Genomic DNA, 19,728 nt, shown 5'->3' with positions numbered 1-19,728 from the left:
TTAAGGAACTGATAGCACCGCCGGGGGACCGCAGAAGTCCAGGATCGGGGCCACTCTGTGCAAAACGAGCTGTACAGTAGAGGTAAGTATGATATGTTTGTTATCTATTTTTAAACAAGGGTTTACAATCACTTTAAGAACACTGGGAGGCGGGCTTATGGTCATGTGACCGACGTGATTGGCTGTTACAGCGGGCACATGATCAGAAAGCTCCTGATCACAAGCAGCGGACGGGAGCATTCAGTTAGCTGAGAGCACAGCACTATCGCCGCTATAGCACGCAAATATACGTGCCAAGGCCTGGCTGTCGAGAGGCCACATATTTGCGTACGCTCGGCACCTAGGGGTTAAAGGAATCCCTTGGGGATCCCCAGGTCACCGGAACTAGCGTCCCCATTGGAAGATTTCCCCTGTATTACTTTTCTGGGGACAACCCAAAATATGTGATTTTCTTTTACTTTCAATGATAATGGTAAACGGGACAAATAGAGAAGGTGAATCTGCCTAAAAGGGGCACAGACAGCAATAAAAACTGACAGGGGTTCTAATCACCCTGCACACTGTTCAAAACAAAAAAAAAGTTTTGCCTTTAGTTACAGTATACTTTAAAGTGGAGTTCCACCCAAAAATGGAACTTCTGCTTATCCGGTCCCCCCCCCCCACCCAACCCCCCCCCCCGGTGCCACATTTGGCACCTTTCAGGGGGGACCAGATATCTGTCTAATCCAGGTATTTGCTCTCACTTCCGGCAAAAGATCGCCGCAGAATCCGCGGCGATCTATGCCATGTCCGGCCCCTGCTCCGTCCCCCCCACTGTCTTCTGGGAGACACACAGGTCCCAGAAGACAGCAGGGACCAGTCAGAACGCGCAGCGCGACTCGTGCATGCGCAGTAGGGAACCATGCTGTGAAGCCGCAAGGCTTTGCTTCCTTATTCCCTTACTGAAGATGCTGGAGCCGAAGGACGGGTCGGGTGAGGACATTGCGGATGCTCTGGACAGGTAAGTGTCCTAATTTTTAAAGTCAGTAGCTGCAGTATTTGTAGCTGCTGACTTTTATTTATTTATTTTTTCTGCCGAACTCCGCTTTAACTGCCACTTCATTTGGGAAAGCACATTAGTCTGGTACCAGAGCTCATAGTATACATATTATTCTTCCATTCACCTAAATGTCTATACAGTATGCCAGATATCAGATAGAAAAGATCACTTACAAATGACCTACAGATTACACTGACATTGTAAAGTCTCAAGGTTTTTCACCTTAATGCATAGAAAACCTTCTGTGCTGCAGCTGCCCCCCAGAGCCCCTGTTTTTCTCACCTAAACCTGATCGTTCCAGTATCAAAGATGAGCTCAGCAGCTCCAGCTGCTGTCTTGGTACCTCATTGGATAGATTGACAGCAGCGGGAGCCATTGGCTCCCACTGCTATCAATTAAATCCAGTAACACGGGGGGCGGGGCCGAGTCCTGCTGTCTGTGTCAAAAGAGGCAGAAACAGGACTCGGGAGCGCGCACGAGTGCCCCCATTGAAAGTGGCTCTCCGTGGGGGGCACTCGATGAAGAAGAGGAGCCAGGAGCGCCCCCGGGGGACCTCAGAAAAAATGGATCGGGGCCGCTCTGTGCAAAACCCTTGCATAGAGCAGGAAAGTATGACATGCTTTTATTAAAAAATAAAAAAAAAAAAACCTTTACAACCCCTTTAATGCCCCAGTTGCACTCAGGTATGTTGACCTCCTATAAACCTTGAGATAAGTTTCATGTTGTCTGTGAGTAAAATCACACATTTTTACAGTTGAGTATTTCTTGGAAAATCCTGCATTATAACCCAGATCATTCTCACAAGCAACCCTTCAGCAACCTTTAAATATGTCCATTTATATTGTGTGCATCTCTCTCTGTGTTACACTAACCATACATATCTGGCACCCCTGCTGGGAAGCATACGCCAAGCCGAGAGCTCCAGACTTTCCATTGTGTTAAATCCGAGATTCCGAGCTGCGTCCAAGTCTTTTGCTTTGAGGCCACTCTTTAAATGTCCTGGATTTATTCAGCAGTAGCTTGAACAGAGTCCCACAAAAGGAAAGTGTAACTGAAATCACATCTGGCTGATGCAGCAGAGGTCTGATTGCTAGTTTCTGCTCCCGTTAACTATTAATATGCAGTGGAGGCCGTCAGTGTCCTCAATATGCATACAAAGACCAGGCTCCAGCTTTCTACATAACATATGTATATTTACAAATATCTAAAATGATTCCCTATAGTGGATCTGAAGCGATATCAGGGATTTGCAAAAGACTGAAGTGTGGGGTCCATAGGCGGAGCAGATAATACTTGGATGACTAAATCTGACCATTCCGAATATTTGTTACCCAAGCTGAGTTTCTGGATCATGCAGAAAACAGTAGAAGCAGTAAGGCTAAGGGCTCGTTCACACAGGTATTGAAATCCAAAGCAGCCTTTAATGTGCATTAACGCACCTGTAGTGTGAAAGTGGTTGTAAACCTCAGACATCAAATATGAGCAAAACATATCCCTCTATAGTCTGTACCAGTGTTTCTCAACTCCAGTCCTCAAGGCGCCCCAACAGGTCGTGTTTTCAGGCTTTCCATTATTTTGCACAGGTGATTTGATCAGTTTCACTGACTTAGTAACTACCACAGCTGTTTTATCTGAGGGAAATCCTGAAAACATGACCTGTTGGGGCGCCTTGAGGACTGGAGTTGAGAAACACTGGTCTGTACTTTTCTCAGTCCACAGCACTAATGCCGTGTACACATGGGCGGACTTTTCAGCATCAAAGGTCCGACGGACTTATGACAGACTTTCGAACGAACGGACTTGCCTACACACAATCACACCAAAGTCCGACGGATTTGTACGTGATGACATATGACCGGACTAAAATAAGGAAGTTGATAGCCAATAGCCAATAGCTGCCCCATCGTCGGTTTTCGTATGTCGGACTAGCATACAGGCAAGCGGATTTTTCGACTGGACTCAAGTCCATCGGAAGGATTTGAAACATGTTCCAAATCTAAAGTCCGTCTGATTTTCGACCGAAAAAGTCAGCTGCAGGTTCAGTGAAGCCCACACACGGTTGGATTGTCTGACCACCATATTTTACTAGACCAGGCCTCCATATTTCACTAGTCCAGCCCACCATATTTCACTAGTCTAGCCCACCATATTTCACTATTCCAGCCCACCATATTTTACTAATCCAGACCACTATATTTTACTAATCCAGACCACTATATTTCACTAGAACAAGGCACTATATTTCACTAGTCCAGACCACCATATTTAACTAGTACAGGCCTCCATATTTCACTAGGCCAGGCCTCCATATTTCACTAGTCTAGGCCACCATATTTCACTAGACTAGGCCTTCATATTTCACTAACTAGGCCTTCATATTTCACTAGACCAGCACACCATATTTCACTAGAGCAGACCACCATATTTCACTAGAACAGGCCATCATATTTCACTAGTCCAGACCTCCATATTTCACTAGTCCAGACCACAATATTTCACTAGACCAGGCCTCCATATTTTTTTAGTAGATCAGGCCACCATATTTCACCAGAACAGGTCACTATATTTCACTAGTCCAGATCCCCATATTTCACTAGTCCAGACCACAATATTTCAGTAGAAGAGGCCTCCATATTTTACTAGATTAGGCCACCATATTTCACTAGAACAGGCCACCATATTTCACTAGTCCAGGTCCCCATATATCACAAGACCCTAGTTTTCGCCTTGCCAATGTACAACCTCATGTCAATGAATTACATGCAAGAATGTCAGTGCTACGTGTCAGTGTTACTTTGCTAGCAGAAATAGAAGTTCCTTTGTGCCACCCAGATCTTGTAACAACACTTACTTTAAAAAAAAAAATTTATTAAAGGTATTGTGAAGTATTTTTGACTGTGTGTGCTTTGGCTTTGTGTTCTCTTTGTGTCTTCTGCATGCTGTACAAATGTGTATGCTCTGAGACCTGTGTGTTCTCTGCTTGTGTATGTTTGTCCTTGGATGCATGTGGGACCTGGATGTGTTCTTACTGTGTCCTGTCACTATGTACTCTGACTATGTTTGTCCAGTGTGGGTTCTAACTGTACATACCCTAGTACCCTGGTGCTCAACCTGTGGCTGTTTGGCACTTTTTGTGTGGCCTTTGGGGCCCCTGCAGACACTAATCCTTGTTTCCCTATTGCCCTGTTATAGTAGTCTCATGTAATATGTCTTCAGTCAAGAGTCTCCTGAAGCATGTCCACAGTCTCCAACAACGCATATAGCATGCCCACAGTCTTTTACAGCATGTCTGCAGTCTCTGACCATCTCTTGTATCATGTCTGCAGTCTCTAATCATCTCTTGTATCATGTCCGCAGTCTCTGACTGTTTCTTTCACCATGCGCGCAGTCTATGACCATCTCCTGTACCATGTCTTCAGTCTCTGATCATCTCTTGTATCATGTCCGCAGTCTGTAATCATCTCTTGTATCATGTCTGCAGTGTCTGACCATTTCTTTCACCATGTGTGCAGTCTCTGACCATCTCCTGTACCATGTTTGCAGTCTTTGTATCATATCTGCTGTCCCTAACCATCTCTTGTATCATGTCTGAAGTCTCTTATCATCTCTTGTATCATGTTTGCAGTCTAACCATTTCTAGTATCATCTCTGCAGTCTCTGACCATCTCCTATACCATGTCCAAAGTCTGTGGCCATTTCTTTTATTATATTTGCAGTCTCTGGCCATTTCCTGTACCGTGTCTGCAGTCTCTGACCATCTCTTGTACCATGTCCCTAGTCTCCAACAACTCATATAGCATGTCCACTGTCTCTTGTAGCATATCCACATGCTCTGACCATCTCTTGTAATATGTCCGCAGTCTCTAATGATCTTATGTATCATGTCAGTCTATGACAATTTATTGTATTATGTCTGCAGTCCCTGACCATCTCTTGTATCATGTCTGCAGTCTCTTATCATCTCTTGTATCATGTCTGCAGTCTCTTATCATCTCTTGTATCATGTCTGCAGTCTGACCATTTCTAGTATCATGTCTGCAGTCTCTGACCATCTCTTGTATTATGTCTGCAGTCTCTGACCATCTTTTGTATTATGTCTGCAGTCTTTGACCATCTCCTGCATCGTGCCTTCAGTCTCTGATCATCTCCTGTATCATGTCTGCCATCTCTAAACATCTCCTGTATTTTATCCTAAGTCTCTGAACATTTCTTGTATCATGTCTGCAGTCTATAATCATCTCTTGTAACATGTCTGCAATCTCTGATCGTCTCTTGTATGATGTCTGCAGCCTCTTATTATCTCTTTTATCATGCCTGCCGTCTCTGACCATCTCCTGTATCACGTCTGCAGTCTGACCATTTTTTTGTACCATGGCTGCAGTCTCTGACCATCTCTTGTATTATGTCTGCAGTCTCTGACCATCTTTTGTATTATGTCTGCAGTCTCTGACCATCTCCTGTACCATGTCTGCAGTCTCTAGTCATCTCTTGTATCGTGTTAGTCTCTGACAAATTCTTGTATCATGTCTGCAGTCTCTGACCATCTCTTGTTTTATGTCTGCAGTCTCTGACCATCTTTTGTATTATGTCTGCAGTCTCTGACCATCTAGTGTATTATGTCTGCAGTCTCTGACCATCTTTTGTATTATGTCTGCAGTCTCTGACCATCTAGTGTATTATGTCTGCAGTCTCTGACCATCTCCTGTACCATGTCTGCAGTCTCTAGTCATCTCTTGTATCATGTTAGTCTCTGACAATTTCTTGTATCATGTCTGCAGTCTCTGACCATCTCTTGTATCATGTCTGCAGTCTCTGACCATCTCCTGTACCATGTCTACAGTCTCTGACTATCTCTTGTATTATGTCCGCAGTCTCCAATTACCTCTTGTATCATATCAGTCTCTGACAATTTCTTGTATCATGTGAAGATATGTGTGGGTAGGGGCAAGTGGCGCTACCTATATGGGTACGTATCTGTTATGTATTAGCTATATAGCTCAAAATTAATTATGTGCTCTCCTAGTAGTGAATAAGTGTGCTTGGGCAAACCCGTGTAATAAAGTGTATATATGCCCAATGGGATAATTATCCCGTAACAAGAAAACCAGTTTACCACCAAAGTGTATATGTATATACAAATGTGACAGAAAATATCATCAGTACCATTAATTTTAAATAATAAATAAATATGACTGCACACAACTCTCTCCTATTCTATAAAGGATTAACCTTATTTTACAATTCGTTCTTATACTTCCTACAGTGGCTAATATAGAGTCTTTTATCCGTCCACATCCAGTGCCATCCACTGGTTACATATTGCCACTAAATATCCATTGTGCACAATTAATGTGACCAACCAATATATATATATATATATAAATAAAAAAATGTGTATATAGAGTGATCCGTTGTTTCAAAAATATACCAGTTGTAACACAGTTGTAATATATAAAAAATTGTGGATAAAAATCAATATTATGAAAGTTCTATCTTGAAGATATTTCATTCAAAAAATTCCTGCGTGAAGTGACTGTGGTGATGACAGTTGAAATCCAGTGACTTAGGTGCTCCCCCTCAAGGGTCCCCACTCACCCGCTCCCTGCACCCCTGCAGGGGTAAAAAGCATCTGGTATCCTCAATACTTTCTTGGAATCCGATGTAGTTGTCCAATGGGGTTATCCTTAGGGGGCTTCCACTCCAGGTGTAACTGTCCTTCAGGTTTAGGCTTTATCCTCATATAAAAGAAAACAGGGCTCCCATCGTGTGATAACGTATTGTATTTATTTAAAATATTATTAGGTCCAATGACCAGTATTATAAAAATAAATATAAAAGTTAAAAACCAATTAACACTCCCGAAGGAGTGAAAATATCACACTGCGTAGGGGAGATCAAGCCCGGAGAGGAGCTCGTGGATATACGCCAAACAGCTGAGCGGCGTGCGACTCAGCTGCGCTCCACGCTCTCTCCGACTTCCGCGTATGACGTAGGTCTGTAGCTCCTCCTTACGCATTTCGTCATTGACGTTCTCAAAGGCGTCAATGACGAAACGCGTAAGGCGGAGCTACGGACCTACGTCATACGCGGAAGTCGGAGAGAGCGTGGAGCGCAGCTGAGGCGCACGCCGCTCAGCTGTTTGGCATATATATCCACGAGCTCCTCTCCGGGCTTGATCTCCCCTACGCAGTGTGATATTTTCACTCCTTCGGGAGTGTTAATTGGTTTTTAACTTTTATATTTATTTTTATAATACTGGTCATTGGACCTAATAATATTTTAAATAAATACAATACGTTATCACACGATGGGAGCCCTGTTTTCTTTTATATGAGGATAAAGCCTAAACCTGAAGGACAGTTACACCTGGAGTGGAAGCCCCCTAAGGATAACCCCATTGGACAACTACATCGGATTCCAAGAAAGTATCGAGGATACCAGATGCTTTTTACCCCTGCAGGGGTGCAGGGAGCGGGTGAGTGGGGACCCTTGGGGGGGGAGCACCTAAGTCACTGGATTTCAACTGTCATCACCACAGTCACTTCACGCAGGAATTTTTTGAATGAAATATCTTCAAGATAGAACTTTCATAATATTGATTTTTATCCACAATTTTTTATATATTACAACTGTGTTACAACTGGTATATTTTTGAAACAACGGATCACTCTATATACACATTTTTTTATTTATATATATATATATTGGTTGGTCACGTTAATTGTGCACAATGGATATTTAGTGGCAATATGTAACCAGTGGATGGCACTGGATGTGGACGGATAAAAGACTCTATATTAGCCACTGTAGGAAGTATAAGAACGAATTGTAAAATAAGGTTAATCCTTTATAGAATAGGAGAGAGTTGTGTGCAGTCATATTTATTTATTATTTAAAATTAATGGTACTGATGATATTTTCTGTCACATTTGTATATACATATACACTTTGGTGGTAAACTGGTTTTCTTGTTACGGGATAATTATCCCATTGGGCATATATACACTTTATTACATAGGTTTGCCCAAGCACACTTATTCCCTACTAGGAGAGCACATAATTAATTTTGAGCTATATAGCTAATACATAACAGATACGTACCCATATAGGTAGCGCCACTTGCCCCTACCCACACATATCTTCACTTTCTATCTCATCCCTGCGGGGGTGAGCAAGGGGAGGCTGCAAGCCTTGGTCTGTGAGCGCGGAAATCTTAATCTTTTTTAATTTCTTGTATCATGTCTGCAGTCTCTGGCCATCTCTTGTATCATGTCCACAGTCTCTAATCATCTCTTGTATCATGTCTGCAGTCTCTGACCATTTCTTTCACCATGTGCACAGTCTTTGCTTGTCTCCTGTACCACGTCTGCAGTCTTTGACCAACTCTTGTATTATGTCTGCAGTCTCCAATCATCTCTTGTATGATGTCTACAGTCTCTTATCTCTTCTATCATGTCTGCAGTATTCTAATATTCACAGCTTGGTAAAGCCCATTGAGTCAATTTTTGGCAAGACATAAGTGTTGTCGCCTTGTTATATGAGCTTCACCTGTGACTAATAATGGATCAATTAGGTCTCAGGTGTGTATAAAAAGAACACCAATACACTAGACCTTCTCAACTGCAACTAGACCTCTGCAAACATGCCTAAGATTCACCCGGAGACTAAAGTGTTGATTATCAAGAGGCTGAAGACCAGATCCACTGCTGATGTGGCAGACACCTTCAATATGTCTCAGCGTCAAGTTCAGAGGATAAAAAAAAGATTTGAAGAGACTGGAGATGTTTTGGACAAGGCCAGGTCAGGCTGACCCTGCAAGACAACTGCTCGAAAGGACCGTTTGTTGGCTCGAAAATCCAAGGCCAGCCCATTTTCCACTGCAGCAGAGCTCCACGAGACCTGGTCACCTGAAGTCCCTGTGTCAACCAGAACAGTTTGTCGGATTCTGTCTCGAAATGGCCTCCATGGTCGAATCAGTGCCCATAAGCCAGCACTAAAAAAAAGACAATTGAAAAACCGTGTGGCATTTGCCAAGGGCCACAGCCTGCTAAAAGGATGGACTCTGGAAAAGTGGCAGAAGGTGGATTTTTCAGATGAATCTTCTGTTGAATTACACCACAGTTGCCGCAAATATTGCAGGAGACCTACTGGAACCCGCATGGAGCCGAGATTTACCCAGAAAATAGTGAAGTTTGGTGGAGGCAAAATCATGGTCTGGGGTTACATCCAGTATGGGGGTGTGCGAGGAATCTGCAGGGTGGAATGCAACATCAATAGTCTAAAATACCAAGAAATCTTAGCTACCTCTTATATTCCCAACCAAAAAAAGGCCAAATTTTGCAGCAGGATGGTGCTCCATCGCATACTTCCATCTCCACATTAAAGTTCCTTAAGGCAAAGAAGATCAAGATGCTCCAGGATTGGCCAGCCCAGTCACCAGACATGAACATCATTGAGCATATGTGGTGTAGGATGAAAGATGAAGTATGGAAGACGAAACCAAAGATTGTTTTCTTTGCTATTCCTAATGACTTCATCAATAAATTGTATGAATCCTTGCCAAACCGCATGGATGCTGTCCTTCAAGCTTGTGGAAGTCATACAAGATATTAAATTTGGATCTCACAGCACCACTACTTAATTTGCTGACATATTTTTGGATTTTCAGTAAAGTTGTTCAATTTCTGTATAGGCGACAAAACTTTTGTCTTGCCAAAATTTGACCTGTCTGTCTTGATTAAATGATAAATCTTTTTTCAGTGAAACGAATTTTTTTCAGTGCATTAAACATCATTTGGGAGGGCTTTAGCTTTTCATATGAGCTATTTCTAACACCAATTGATTAATTAAAAGTCAGGTTAATAGCAGGAGTTTCTACAAAATAGAGAAGCGACAAGACTTTTGTCAGGGACTGTACTGTTTGTCTGCTGTCTCTGGCACTGAATATCCACTAAATTTTGTGTGGTCATTTGGTGATGTCCGTTGCTAGACTTGAGGCACTCTGCTCTAGTATATGCTCTGTATATGCTCTGGGTATGCATTCAGTGACTTTTGGTTATCTGTGTGTGCTCTGTATGTATTATTACCTTTGTGGGTGCTCTGATTGTGTGTGAGCTCTGACTGTGTGTTTTGTGTTCTCTCTCTGTACTTTGACTGAATGTGCTCTATGTGTTCTGTGACAATGGGGTTTACTTACTAAAGGCAAGTCCACTTTGCACTTGAAAGTACAGTCGCTGTAGATCTGAGGGGGGCATGCAAGGAAAATAAAAACAGCATTTTTGATTGCACATGATTGGATGATAAACTCAGCAAAGCTTCCCCTCATTTCAGATCTTCCCCTCAAATCTACAGTGACTTCACTTTCCAAGTGCACGTCCAAGCAGTGGTGGTGCATCCATTAAGGGCACACTGGCGCTGCCCCCTCTCTCGAAGCCACCCCCCTCTATGGCAAATTAATAGATTCATGCATTGCATGAATCTATCCATGGCCGCCACCACCACCCCCTATTCAGACGTCGGGCCCCTTTTTGGACGCCGGGCATCTGAATTACAGCAGTGGGGGTTGTTTTTTTTTAAGCACCTGATTAGAGCCATAAGCTCTAATAGGCTTCAAAAAAGGTGAACTAAATGCACAAAATATAACTGGATATTAAAATGTATAGGTAAAGTTTATCCAGTGAATAATTGTTTTTAGGATATAAGGTTTTAGTATCTGCAGTTTAAAACACTGATGAACATAATTATATATTACAAATGAGAGTGACATCTAAGACCTATAGTTGATTACGGCATATACATCACAGGAATTTTGGGGAATTTGTAAGCGCAATCAATTTTGTATTTAGACGTGACCGCATTATGACTCTGTGCCAGCTTTTTAGACAATAATGATATCTGTAGTAATACTACAGTCCTGAATATTGTTTCCATTCAGGATGGTCAAGTTTCTTGCCATTCTTTCAGACAAAATAGGCTTTGATTCACTCGCTCTTGTGCCGTCACCACGTTACTCAGAATCTTGTGAAATGAGCTTGGAATATGCTTAAACCAACTGCAGAGGAAAAAAAAAAGCCACATTTTTTCCAAATTCATAACAGGAAGTTTGGATGGCTCCAAGCAGTGGAGAATTGCATGCGATAAAAATACCTCTAATGAGACACAAATGTGCTCCATCGCCTCTGATTTGCTACCAGTAAACAACATTCTTCAATTGTGTGTCTGCTGAACAGGGGGAACCAGGGACAGCAACTTCTCAAATATCCACAGCTTCATTAACCCCTTTTACCATGACGCGTTCACTGGCAGCACAACAACACCATCTACATATAAGGTTAACGGATGCGTTTCTCGTGCAAGAAAACAGTTTGATGTACCGTTTTACTTGCTTGTCACTATGAGCAAATTTTATGCTATAAATATTTCCCAGTTAACGTGGGTGTATTTGATTGTGTATTACATGAACATGCAAATGTGTACATTCCATATATTTAGTTATACAGCTGTGTAATAGTACTTTGTGAAATCTCTTGTTTTTGAAACATTTGTTTACTTTTGCTAAATGTGATTTTTTTTTTCTACTAGTTTTCTGTACATGCTGCTCGTGTATGTGCTTATGTTGTATACCTGTCTGATCTTTTACAGGAATGACAATACCTGAAGAGGATGCTGAAGTGGGCCAGGGGAGTAAATACTGCCTGGTGGCAATTGGCAGGCTACAGGTTAGAATTTTGTGCTCATGGTTCTGATTGTGAGGCTTTCTAGTACTGCATCAAGTGCAGAGTTTTTCCCATTTAACCACTTGCCGACCAGCCGCTGTCATTATACTGCGGCAGGTTGGCAAATCACCGTAGGTGTACGTCGGTACCTTTAAGGGCAATAGCAGGCGTGCGCATGCCCGCTGCAAGGTGGGGGACCCAATGCGCGTGGCCGGCTGCCACTATGTCCGCCGGCCACCTGTGATCGTGGGCACGAGAGCCATAACAGGGATGTGTGTATGTATGCACACAAATCCCCGCTCTGACAGGAGAGGAGAGACGGATCTGCTTTTCCTACTAATCAGGAACAGCGATCTGTCTCCTGTCAGTTCCATCCTATCACAGTTAGAAACACACATAAGGGAACACATTTAACCCCTTGATCACCCCCTAGTGTTAACTCCTTCCCTACCAGTGACATTTACACAGAAATCAGTGCATTTTTATAGCACTGATCGCTGTATAAATGTCAATGGTCCCAAAAAAGTGTCTGATCTGTCCACTGCAATATCGCAGTCTCACTAAAAATCGCAGGTCACCACCATTAGTAGTAAAAAAAAAAATTTAAATAAAAAATGCCATACATATATCCCCTATAACTTTTGCGCAAACCAATCAATATAAGCTTTTTTTTTTTTTTTTACCAAAAATATATAGAAGAATATATATTGGCCTAAACTGATGAAGAAATTTATTTTTTTACATTTTTTTTTCTTGGGATATTTATTATAGCAAAAAGTATAAAATGTTGTTTGTTTTTTCGAAATTGTCGCTCTTTTTTTGTTTATAGCGCAATAAATAAAAACCACAGAGGTGATTAAATACCACCAAAAGAAAGCTCTATTTGTGGGAAAAAGGACATCGATTTTGTTTGGGTACAGCTTTGCACGACGGCGCAATTGTCAGTTAAAGCGATGCAGGGCTGTACCGCAAAAAATGGCCTGATCATTAAGGGGTAAAATCTTCTGTGGTTAAAGTGCTATTAACCACTTCCCGCCCGCCATATAGCAATATGATGGCCACAAAGTGGTTTCATTATCATCCAGCAGGATAAGTTGCTTGCGCAATTGGTGGTGTGGTGTGGTGTGTCAGTTTTACACACCGCATCTCCAATCTTGATAAAGAGCCTATGACATAGGCTCTTTACTATGTCATCAGCTGTGTCCAATCACACCAATCACACCATAACCAGGAAGTGCCGTTTATCGGCTTTTCCTCTATTCGCGCTGACAAGGCGCAGGTCGAGGAGAGCCGATCGGCTGCTCTCCTGACGGGGGGGGTCTGTGCTGATAATCAGTGCATTGAATATCCGTGCAGACCCACCAAGAATGCCCACTAGAGCCCACCAGGGGTGCCAATCAGTGCCCATTAGAGATGCCAATCAGTTCCCACCAGTAATGCCGGCCAGTGCCTCCTCATTAGTGCTGCCTATTAGTGCCCATCAGTGTCCATCAGTAGTGCCCATCAGTGCCGCCTATCAATGCCCACCAGTGCTGCATATTAGTGCCTCATCATCAGTGCCACCTCATCAGTGCTGCCTTATCTGTGCCCATCAGTGCAGCCTCATCAGTGCTTGTTAGTGAAGGAGAAAACTTACTTATTTACAAAATGTTATAACCGGAACAAAGAAAACTTTTTTTTTTCAAAATTTTCGTTCTTTTTTTATTTGTTTAGCAAAAAATAAAAAACCCAGTGGTGATCAGATACCACCAAAAGAAATATCTATTCGTGGGAACAAAATGATAAAAATTTTGTTTGGGTACAGTGTTGCATGACTGCGGAATTGTCATTTAAAATGTGACAGCGCTGAAAGCTGAAAATTGGCCTGGGCAGGAAGGGGGGAAGTCCTCTGTATTGAAGTCGTTAAACTGAATTTTCTAAAAAATTGCTGACAGGTAGGGTTTTTATAGCAGAGAAGACCCTATCGGTCTCTTCTGTCATAAATGCTTCCCCCTGCCTGTCAGCTCTCATGTACACTGAGCACACGTGCAGCTCAGCATACATTTATGGCACCTGCTCTATAAAATGAAGTTGTGACTCCTGTGCGCATGTGAGGGATGTCATCACGGCCTTGCCATTCAAGCTGCTGAACAGACAGAACCTGGGAAGAAGACCGGGAAAGATGGAAGCGCCCAGGACCATCAGGAGCATGGTGGGCTCCATTTGACAGGGAATTCTGTCATAATGTGCTAATATGTAGTGCATGCATGCACATTATGGCATAAACCACCCAACCTCATTTCATAAATAAAAATAGCAGAGTTTAATTCGGCTTCAAGAAAAAATCTAGACTAACCAATACCTTTTCCATATCACCCAATGGCATTATGGTGTAGAGGTATTAATAAAAGGAATTATATAAATATTTTAGTCTGTTTCTTTTAATATGCAAATTACAGCCCAACTTGATTCGGTTTTTTTTTTTTTTCTTGAGAAGAGTACCAGGTAATCAGGGAAAACTGATTGTGCCCTGATGGGTTTTTTTTCTTTCTGCGCAGTCTTATTGGACATTGACAGCTGGTCCCGCTGACCATCAAAATACCCAAACAGCAGTACCTACCAATGATTAGATGAAACTGCTTTTCAGTCATCAATTTTTTTGCCTGCATCTTTTGATTTTTCAATCGAGGGATGTCAGACTAGGGGCAACTGACAGGGCTACCCACTGAGTGAATTTCAGGCAGTTACTGAGGAATTGGTACAGTGTATGGCCAGCTTTACAACACCTGACAATGATTCTATAGTATTTATTTCCCAATATACTAAAAAAAAGCTTGTCTGGAGTTGGACTGTCGGCAATCCCTACACTACTGTTCCAGAATAATGTGTTACTGATACCATGTTGCCATGTTCAAGAGACTATTTAGACATCTTTAGAGCTGCAGGGTGCTTCTTTTCAGGGTGGGTCCATCCAGTTTGAAGATTTTAGCCAATCCTGTAATGTTTAGTACTCTTTCAAAGATACTGCACAGTTTAGCTAAATCAAAGGCACTCTCGTAGAATGCAAGTCAACATGTATTCATGAGTTTAGTCAAAGACAGATTTTTAAGTGGTTAAAGCCCAAATAAACCTTCAATTAAAATTGGCTAAAAAATGCATTCAAAGAGCATTAAAACAAAAAGCATTCAAGGACTCTGTTATAAAACAGCTACAGCCTGAGTAGAAAAGCCTGTCTTCTGCTAGCATCTGCCAAACGGTACCATTCCTTTGTGAAAGCAGTGGTCGTTCTGCAGAAGTCCAACACACCCTTTACCCAGCGGGTTGAATGAGAAAAAAAATAACCTGATTGCCCCATCTACAAACTACATGTGCATGAGGGAATCACTCCCACTGTGCCTTTGTATTCTGACAGCAGGGAGACGTCACTCATTGTGTTCATTAAGAAAAGGTAGAGGCCTGTAAATATGACCATTTAACGGGCTCTACATCCTGAAATGATCCCCTGTGTGCCCATAGCAGCTGGCTGGAGGAAGAGGAGGGGAAGCTGGCAGTGCAACAGGGAAAGAGGCAAATGGGGGGCCCTAGACAGCAGGGGAAATGGGATTGTGCACAGGGAGGGTGTATTCGGTGTGGTGAAGGGATAATTACTGGAACCAGTCCTGTGGCTTGCTCTGCAGGAGCTGAAAGCCCCGACTTTAGGCAGAGGAGGAGAAGCCAGCTTCCAGCTGCAGTGGGGGACCTACAAGATCAGTTCCAGTATTTGCTCCCCCACTGCACAGATCACCCTCCCTGTCCACAAATTCCTTCCCCCTGCTTGTCAGTTTCCTGGGCCCCCCTGTTGAATTTATGGGGCCTTGGCTCCGTAAAGGAGTTCCAGTGGTGCACCATTATCAGCAGCCCTGACTGTAAACATTGAACCCTTATTTCCAACTCCATCTCATGTTTCTGGCCAGTGTTGTCATTGCAAACATAAATCCAACTGCACATTTTTTCATGACATTTATACAAAAGTTTTCACATTACAAATGTATATATTACAAAAGCAGGCATTGTAATTGCAGTATTGAATTTTGAAACACGAATATTATAGGTGGCATTTATTATAATTATAATAGAGATGACACAGACAACAGTCCAGACACAATTGCCACCAATAATTTACTAAATTCAGTGCTACTTTCTGTTTTACTTTTTTGTTCCCTTTATGTTTTTATTACTCTCTGAAAGGAATTCATATCATCATTATGGCTAGACAAGAAATAATGAATATAATTCTAATACACAATTTGCCTACAATAGTTAAATTCTGAGTGTAGTTACATTGTTAATCCTGATTATTTATACTAAAATAGATTTGGCACTTATTTGTTAGCAGAAGAATCCTTGTAAAAACACAAATCTGCAGTAGCCATCCTGAAATGACTTTGAGAATCTTTCCATGGTTCATCATTTATATAATTTATTAGTTATTTATTCCTGTAAAGTTCCCCGGCATCTTCATTTATCTATATTGATTTTATTAGCGAAAAAAAATTACAATAATTTTTTTCTTGGTGTTGGTAGTCCAGTGCTGGCCATCTTTGGCATGGGGCTCCAAGTACTGGGAAAAAATAAAAAACAAACTGCTTCCCAAAAAATGAAAAAAAAAAAGTATGCCCCACTTTATCCAAAACTAAAAATGCTTTGCATTCACTCCATTTGAATTATAAAACCCTGATTATGGCAATGCCCATCTTTCCTATGTCACTAATCCCTTATTTAAATGAATTTAACTAATTTATACAGCATATAATATCAATGCTGAAAGCTGGTCCTAAAACCTCTTAGGCCAGCCAAAATTAGACCAGTTCAGCAGGGACCGGCCAAATTTCCTTGTCAAAAGAAGTTTATTGAGTATACAATATTATAAAGATACATAAAGTAAGTTTACAAGGATCTATAAAGTAAGGTCATTGTTTTACAGTAGGGATTATATAGGTAAATATCATGAAATTTCAAATATTAAACATTGGGTTCACGTAAACCTAAATTAAAGATATATATCATTTCCTTAGTTACTTTTGTAGGTATTTAAATGATTTATACCTACTATATATATTGTTTACAGGTAGAGTGTATATAGGTCAAATAAATTCTGATAATGAGCTTTGATCGTAAGGTGGAGAAAAGGAAAGAGAAAGAAGAAAAAGGGTAGAAAGGCAGAGGTATGGTCCACAAGGTTGTCCCGCTCGTCAGTTTATTATTCTTTTTAGTTCTCTTTGAAGCATTAGAATGGGTGTCTCTGTAAGTCATTTAATCTGTTACCATGGCAACAGGACAGAGTCATTGAAATTTGACAGGAACTGTTGTTTTATCCAAGGATGCCAAAGTTTTTCAAATTTTGGAATTTGATTTTGATCGATGGTTACCATCTTAGCATGGGACATTGTATTATTCATTCTGTGAATTGTTTCTGCTAGTACCAACGTAGGAGATTTCCATGCTTTGGCCACTGCTTGTTTTGCAGCCGTTATTAGTTGGATCATAAGTTTGAATTGAGAGAGTGTTAACCATTCCGGTTTTAGATTAAGTAAAGTTATATATGGATCTGGTTGTATTATTTTTTTTAATATTTTAGATGCAATCACGAAGACTTCCTTCCAGAAGGTTTGGATTACTGGGCACGTCCACCATATGTGTAAATGTGTGCCTATTTCTGGGCATCCTCGAAAACAAAGAGCTGAGGTATTAGGTGAATATTTTGCCACTCTAGCGGGTACAAGGTACCAGCGAGTTAGGACTTTATAATTTGTCTCCAGTGCTAAGATGTTGGGTGAAGATGACTTAGATGTGAGCCATATGTTAGACCAGTCCGTGTCTTCTAAAATTCGTCCCAGGTCCTCCTCCCACCTCTGAACGTAAGAGGGTCTATTAAGATTTACTACTCAATATAATTGATTATAAAGTGATGAAATTGTACCTTTAACAAATCAATCTTTTGTACAGATTGATTCAAAAATGGATAATTGGGATAATGGTGTATCCCCCTTTAGGAATGGTGTATAGAAATTTTTGATTTGGAGATATCTAAATATCTCAGAGTTTGGTAGATCATATTTTTCTCTAAGCGATGGGAATGAAAGGAATGATTTAGATGCTATGAAGTCATTTAGTGTCTGAATGCCTGATGTTGTCCAAGCTTTAAAAGAATTTGGGTAGATCCATGCCGGATAAAAGGCCGGATTTCTGATAAAAGAAAGGAGAGGATTGTGTGGAGATTGTAACTGATGTTTGGTTTTTAGTTTATCCCAGAGAGATAAGAAGTGTTTAGTTATGGGATTATGAATTTTAAAGCGGTCTTTAGGATCAAGCCATAACAAGTTTGATATTAATAGAGGGTCATTTTCTGAAGCTTCTATAAATACCCATAATGGGATTTCCTGTTTTGCATGGTATTTGGACAGACTGGCCAAATGTGCTGCTCTGTAGTAGTTAGTAAAATTAGGGTATCCCAGGCCTCCTTTATTTTTGGGAAGATGTAGTGTGTGTATAGGTATACGTGGTTTAGAAGAGCCCCATATAAATGAAGTTGCTCTTTTTTGTACTATTCTCAAAAAATAGGAAGGAATTGGAATAGGGAGGACTCTGAATAGATAAAGCAATTTGGGTAGAATAGTCATTTTGATTGCATTAATCTTCCCTACCCAGGATAAAGGAAGTTGCGACCATTGTTTTATTAGATTTGTGATCTGTCTTAATACAGGAGGATAATTGGTTGAGAATAAGTCAGAATGAGATGCTGTTAAATGAATTCCAAGATATGGGATTGATTTTTCTGCCCATGTGAATGGGAGTGCAGCCATAGCCGGGATCAATTCCATGTTTGTGAGCGAAATATTAAGCACTAGGCATTTCTTAGGATTAATCATAAGGCCGGATAGGGCTGCAAATCCATCAAGAGCTGGTATTAAGTTAGGACCAGAGACCTGTGGTGATGATAGAAAAAGTAATATATCGTCTGCAAATATACATAATTTGTGTGTAATACCTCCTACTTCAATGCCAGTTATAGTTTGGTTTGTTCTGATGTATTGGGCCATGGGTTCGAGTATAAGGGCAAATAATAAGGGAGATAATGGGCAACCCTGTCGGGTACCTCTTTCGATATTAAAGGCATCAGATTTGTATCCAGCATATTTTATATAGGCTTTGGGTTTATTATATAATGCTTTGATCCATGTTAAAAAGTGGGGTCCAAAACCCCATTTTTGTAATGAATATTGCATATATTGCCAGGATACTGTGTCAAATGCCCTCTTAATATCGAGAGATAGAAAACATAAAGGGATTTTCCGTTTTTTAGCAATATGTGCCAATAACACTGCCCTGCGTATATTATCGCCTGCCTGTCTATTTGGCATGGAGCCTACTTGATCTCTATGTATTAATTTTCCTATAATGCTATTGAGGCGTTTTGCTATTATTTTTGCTAATAATTTAATATCGAGGTTTAACAGAGAGATAGGCCGATAATTCACACAGGAAGTATCATCAGAAAGGGGTTTTGGGATCATACAAACAATTGCCATTAGTGTTTCTTGCCGAAAAGAATGTCCTTCTAGAAGTTTGTTAAAAGTTTCAGTGAGAATGGGAGAGAGTATTTCTGAGAATGTTTTATAGTATAAAGCCGAGTAGCCGTCTGGGCCTGGTCTTTTGTTAAGTTTTAGGTCTTTTATGGCGTTAGCAACTTCATATAGTTAAAGGCTCATCCAAACTGCTTTTTTGATTCTGAGACAACTCAGGTAAGGTTATTTTTGAGAAGAAGGATTCAGCCTCTGTAGGATTAAATTCATTGTTTGTCTTGTATAAAGTTGCGAGATGTGAGTGAAATTTATGGACTATTTTAATTGGATTACAAGTATAAACATTTTTTGATAATTTCAAACGTATTGGTTTGAAAGATTTGTTAGTTGAATTTAATGCCCGAGCCAAATATGTACCTGGTTTGTTTGTATT

At 41.0% G+C, this 19,728-nt stretch overlaps 1 protein-coding gene across 4 annotated transcripts in view; it reads left to right on the top strand.

The window, feature by feature from the left end:
* ARNT2 (aryl hydrocarbon receptor nuclear translocator 2) overlaps positions 1–19,728 on the top strand; it is a 199,302-nt gene that overhangs the window by 139,964 nt on the left and 39,610 nt on the right. For all 4 annotated transcript variants that reach the window (XM_073618473.1, XM_073618474.1, XM_073618475.1 and 1 more), the window contains one exon: positions 11,681–11,757. In XM_073618473.1, the coding sequence (XP_073474574.1) occupies positions 11,681–11,757 (77 nt within the window). The remainder of the gene's footprint in view (positions 1–11,680; positions 11,758–19,728) is intronic.

Source organism: Aquarana catesbeiana, linkage group LG03 (assembly GCF_042186555.1).
Source record: "Aquarana catesbeiana isolate 2022-GZ linkage group LG03, ASM4218655v1, whole genome shotgun sequence".
In the NCBI taxonomy this organism is placed as follows: Eukaryota; Metazoa; Chordata; class Amphibia; order Anura; family Ranidae; genus Aquarana; species Aquarana catesbeiana.
The sequence above is the reverse complement of the archived record's forward strand: the minus strand, read 5'-3'. Positions and strand labels throughout refer to the sequence as shown.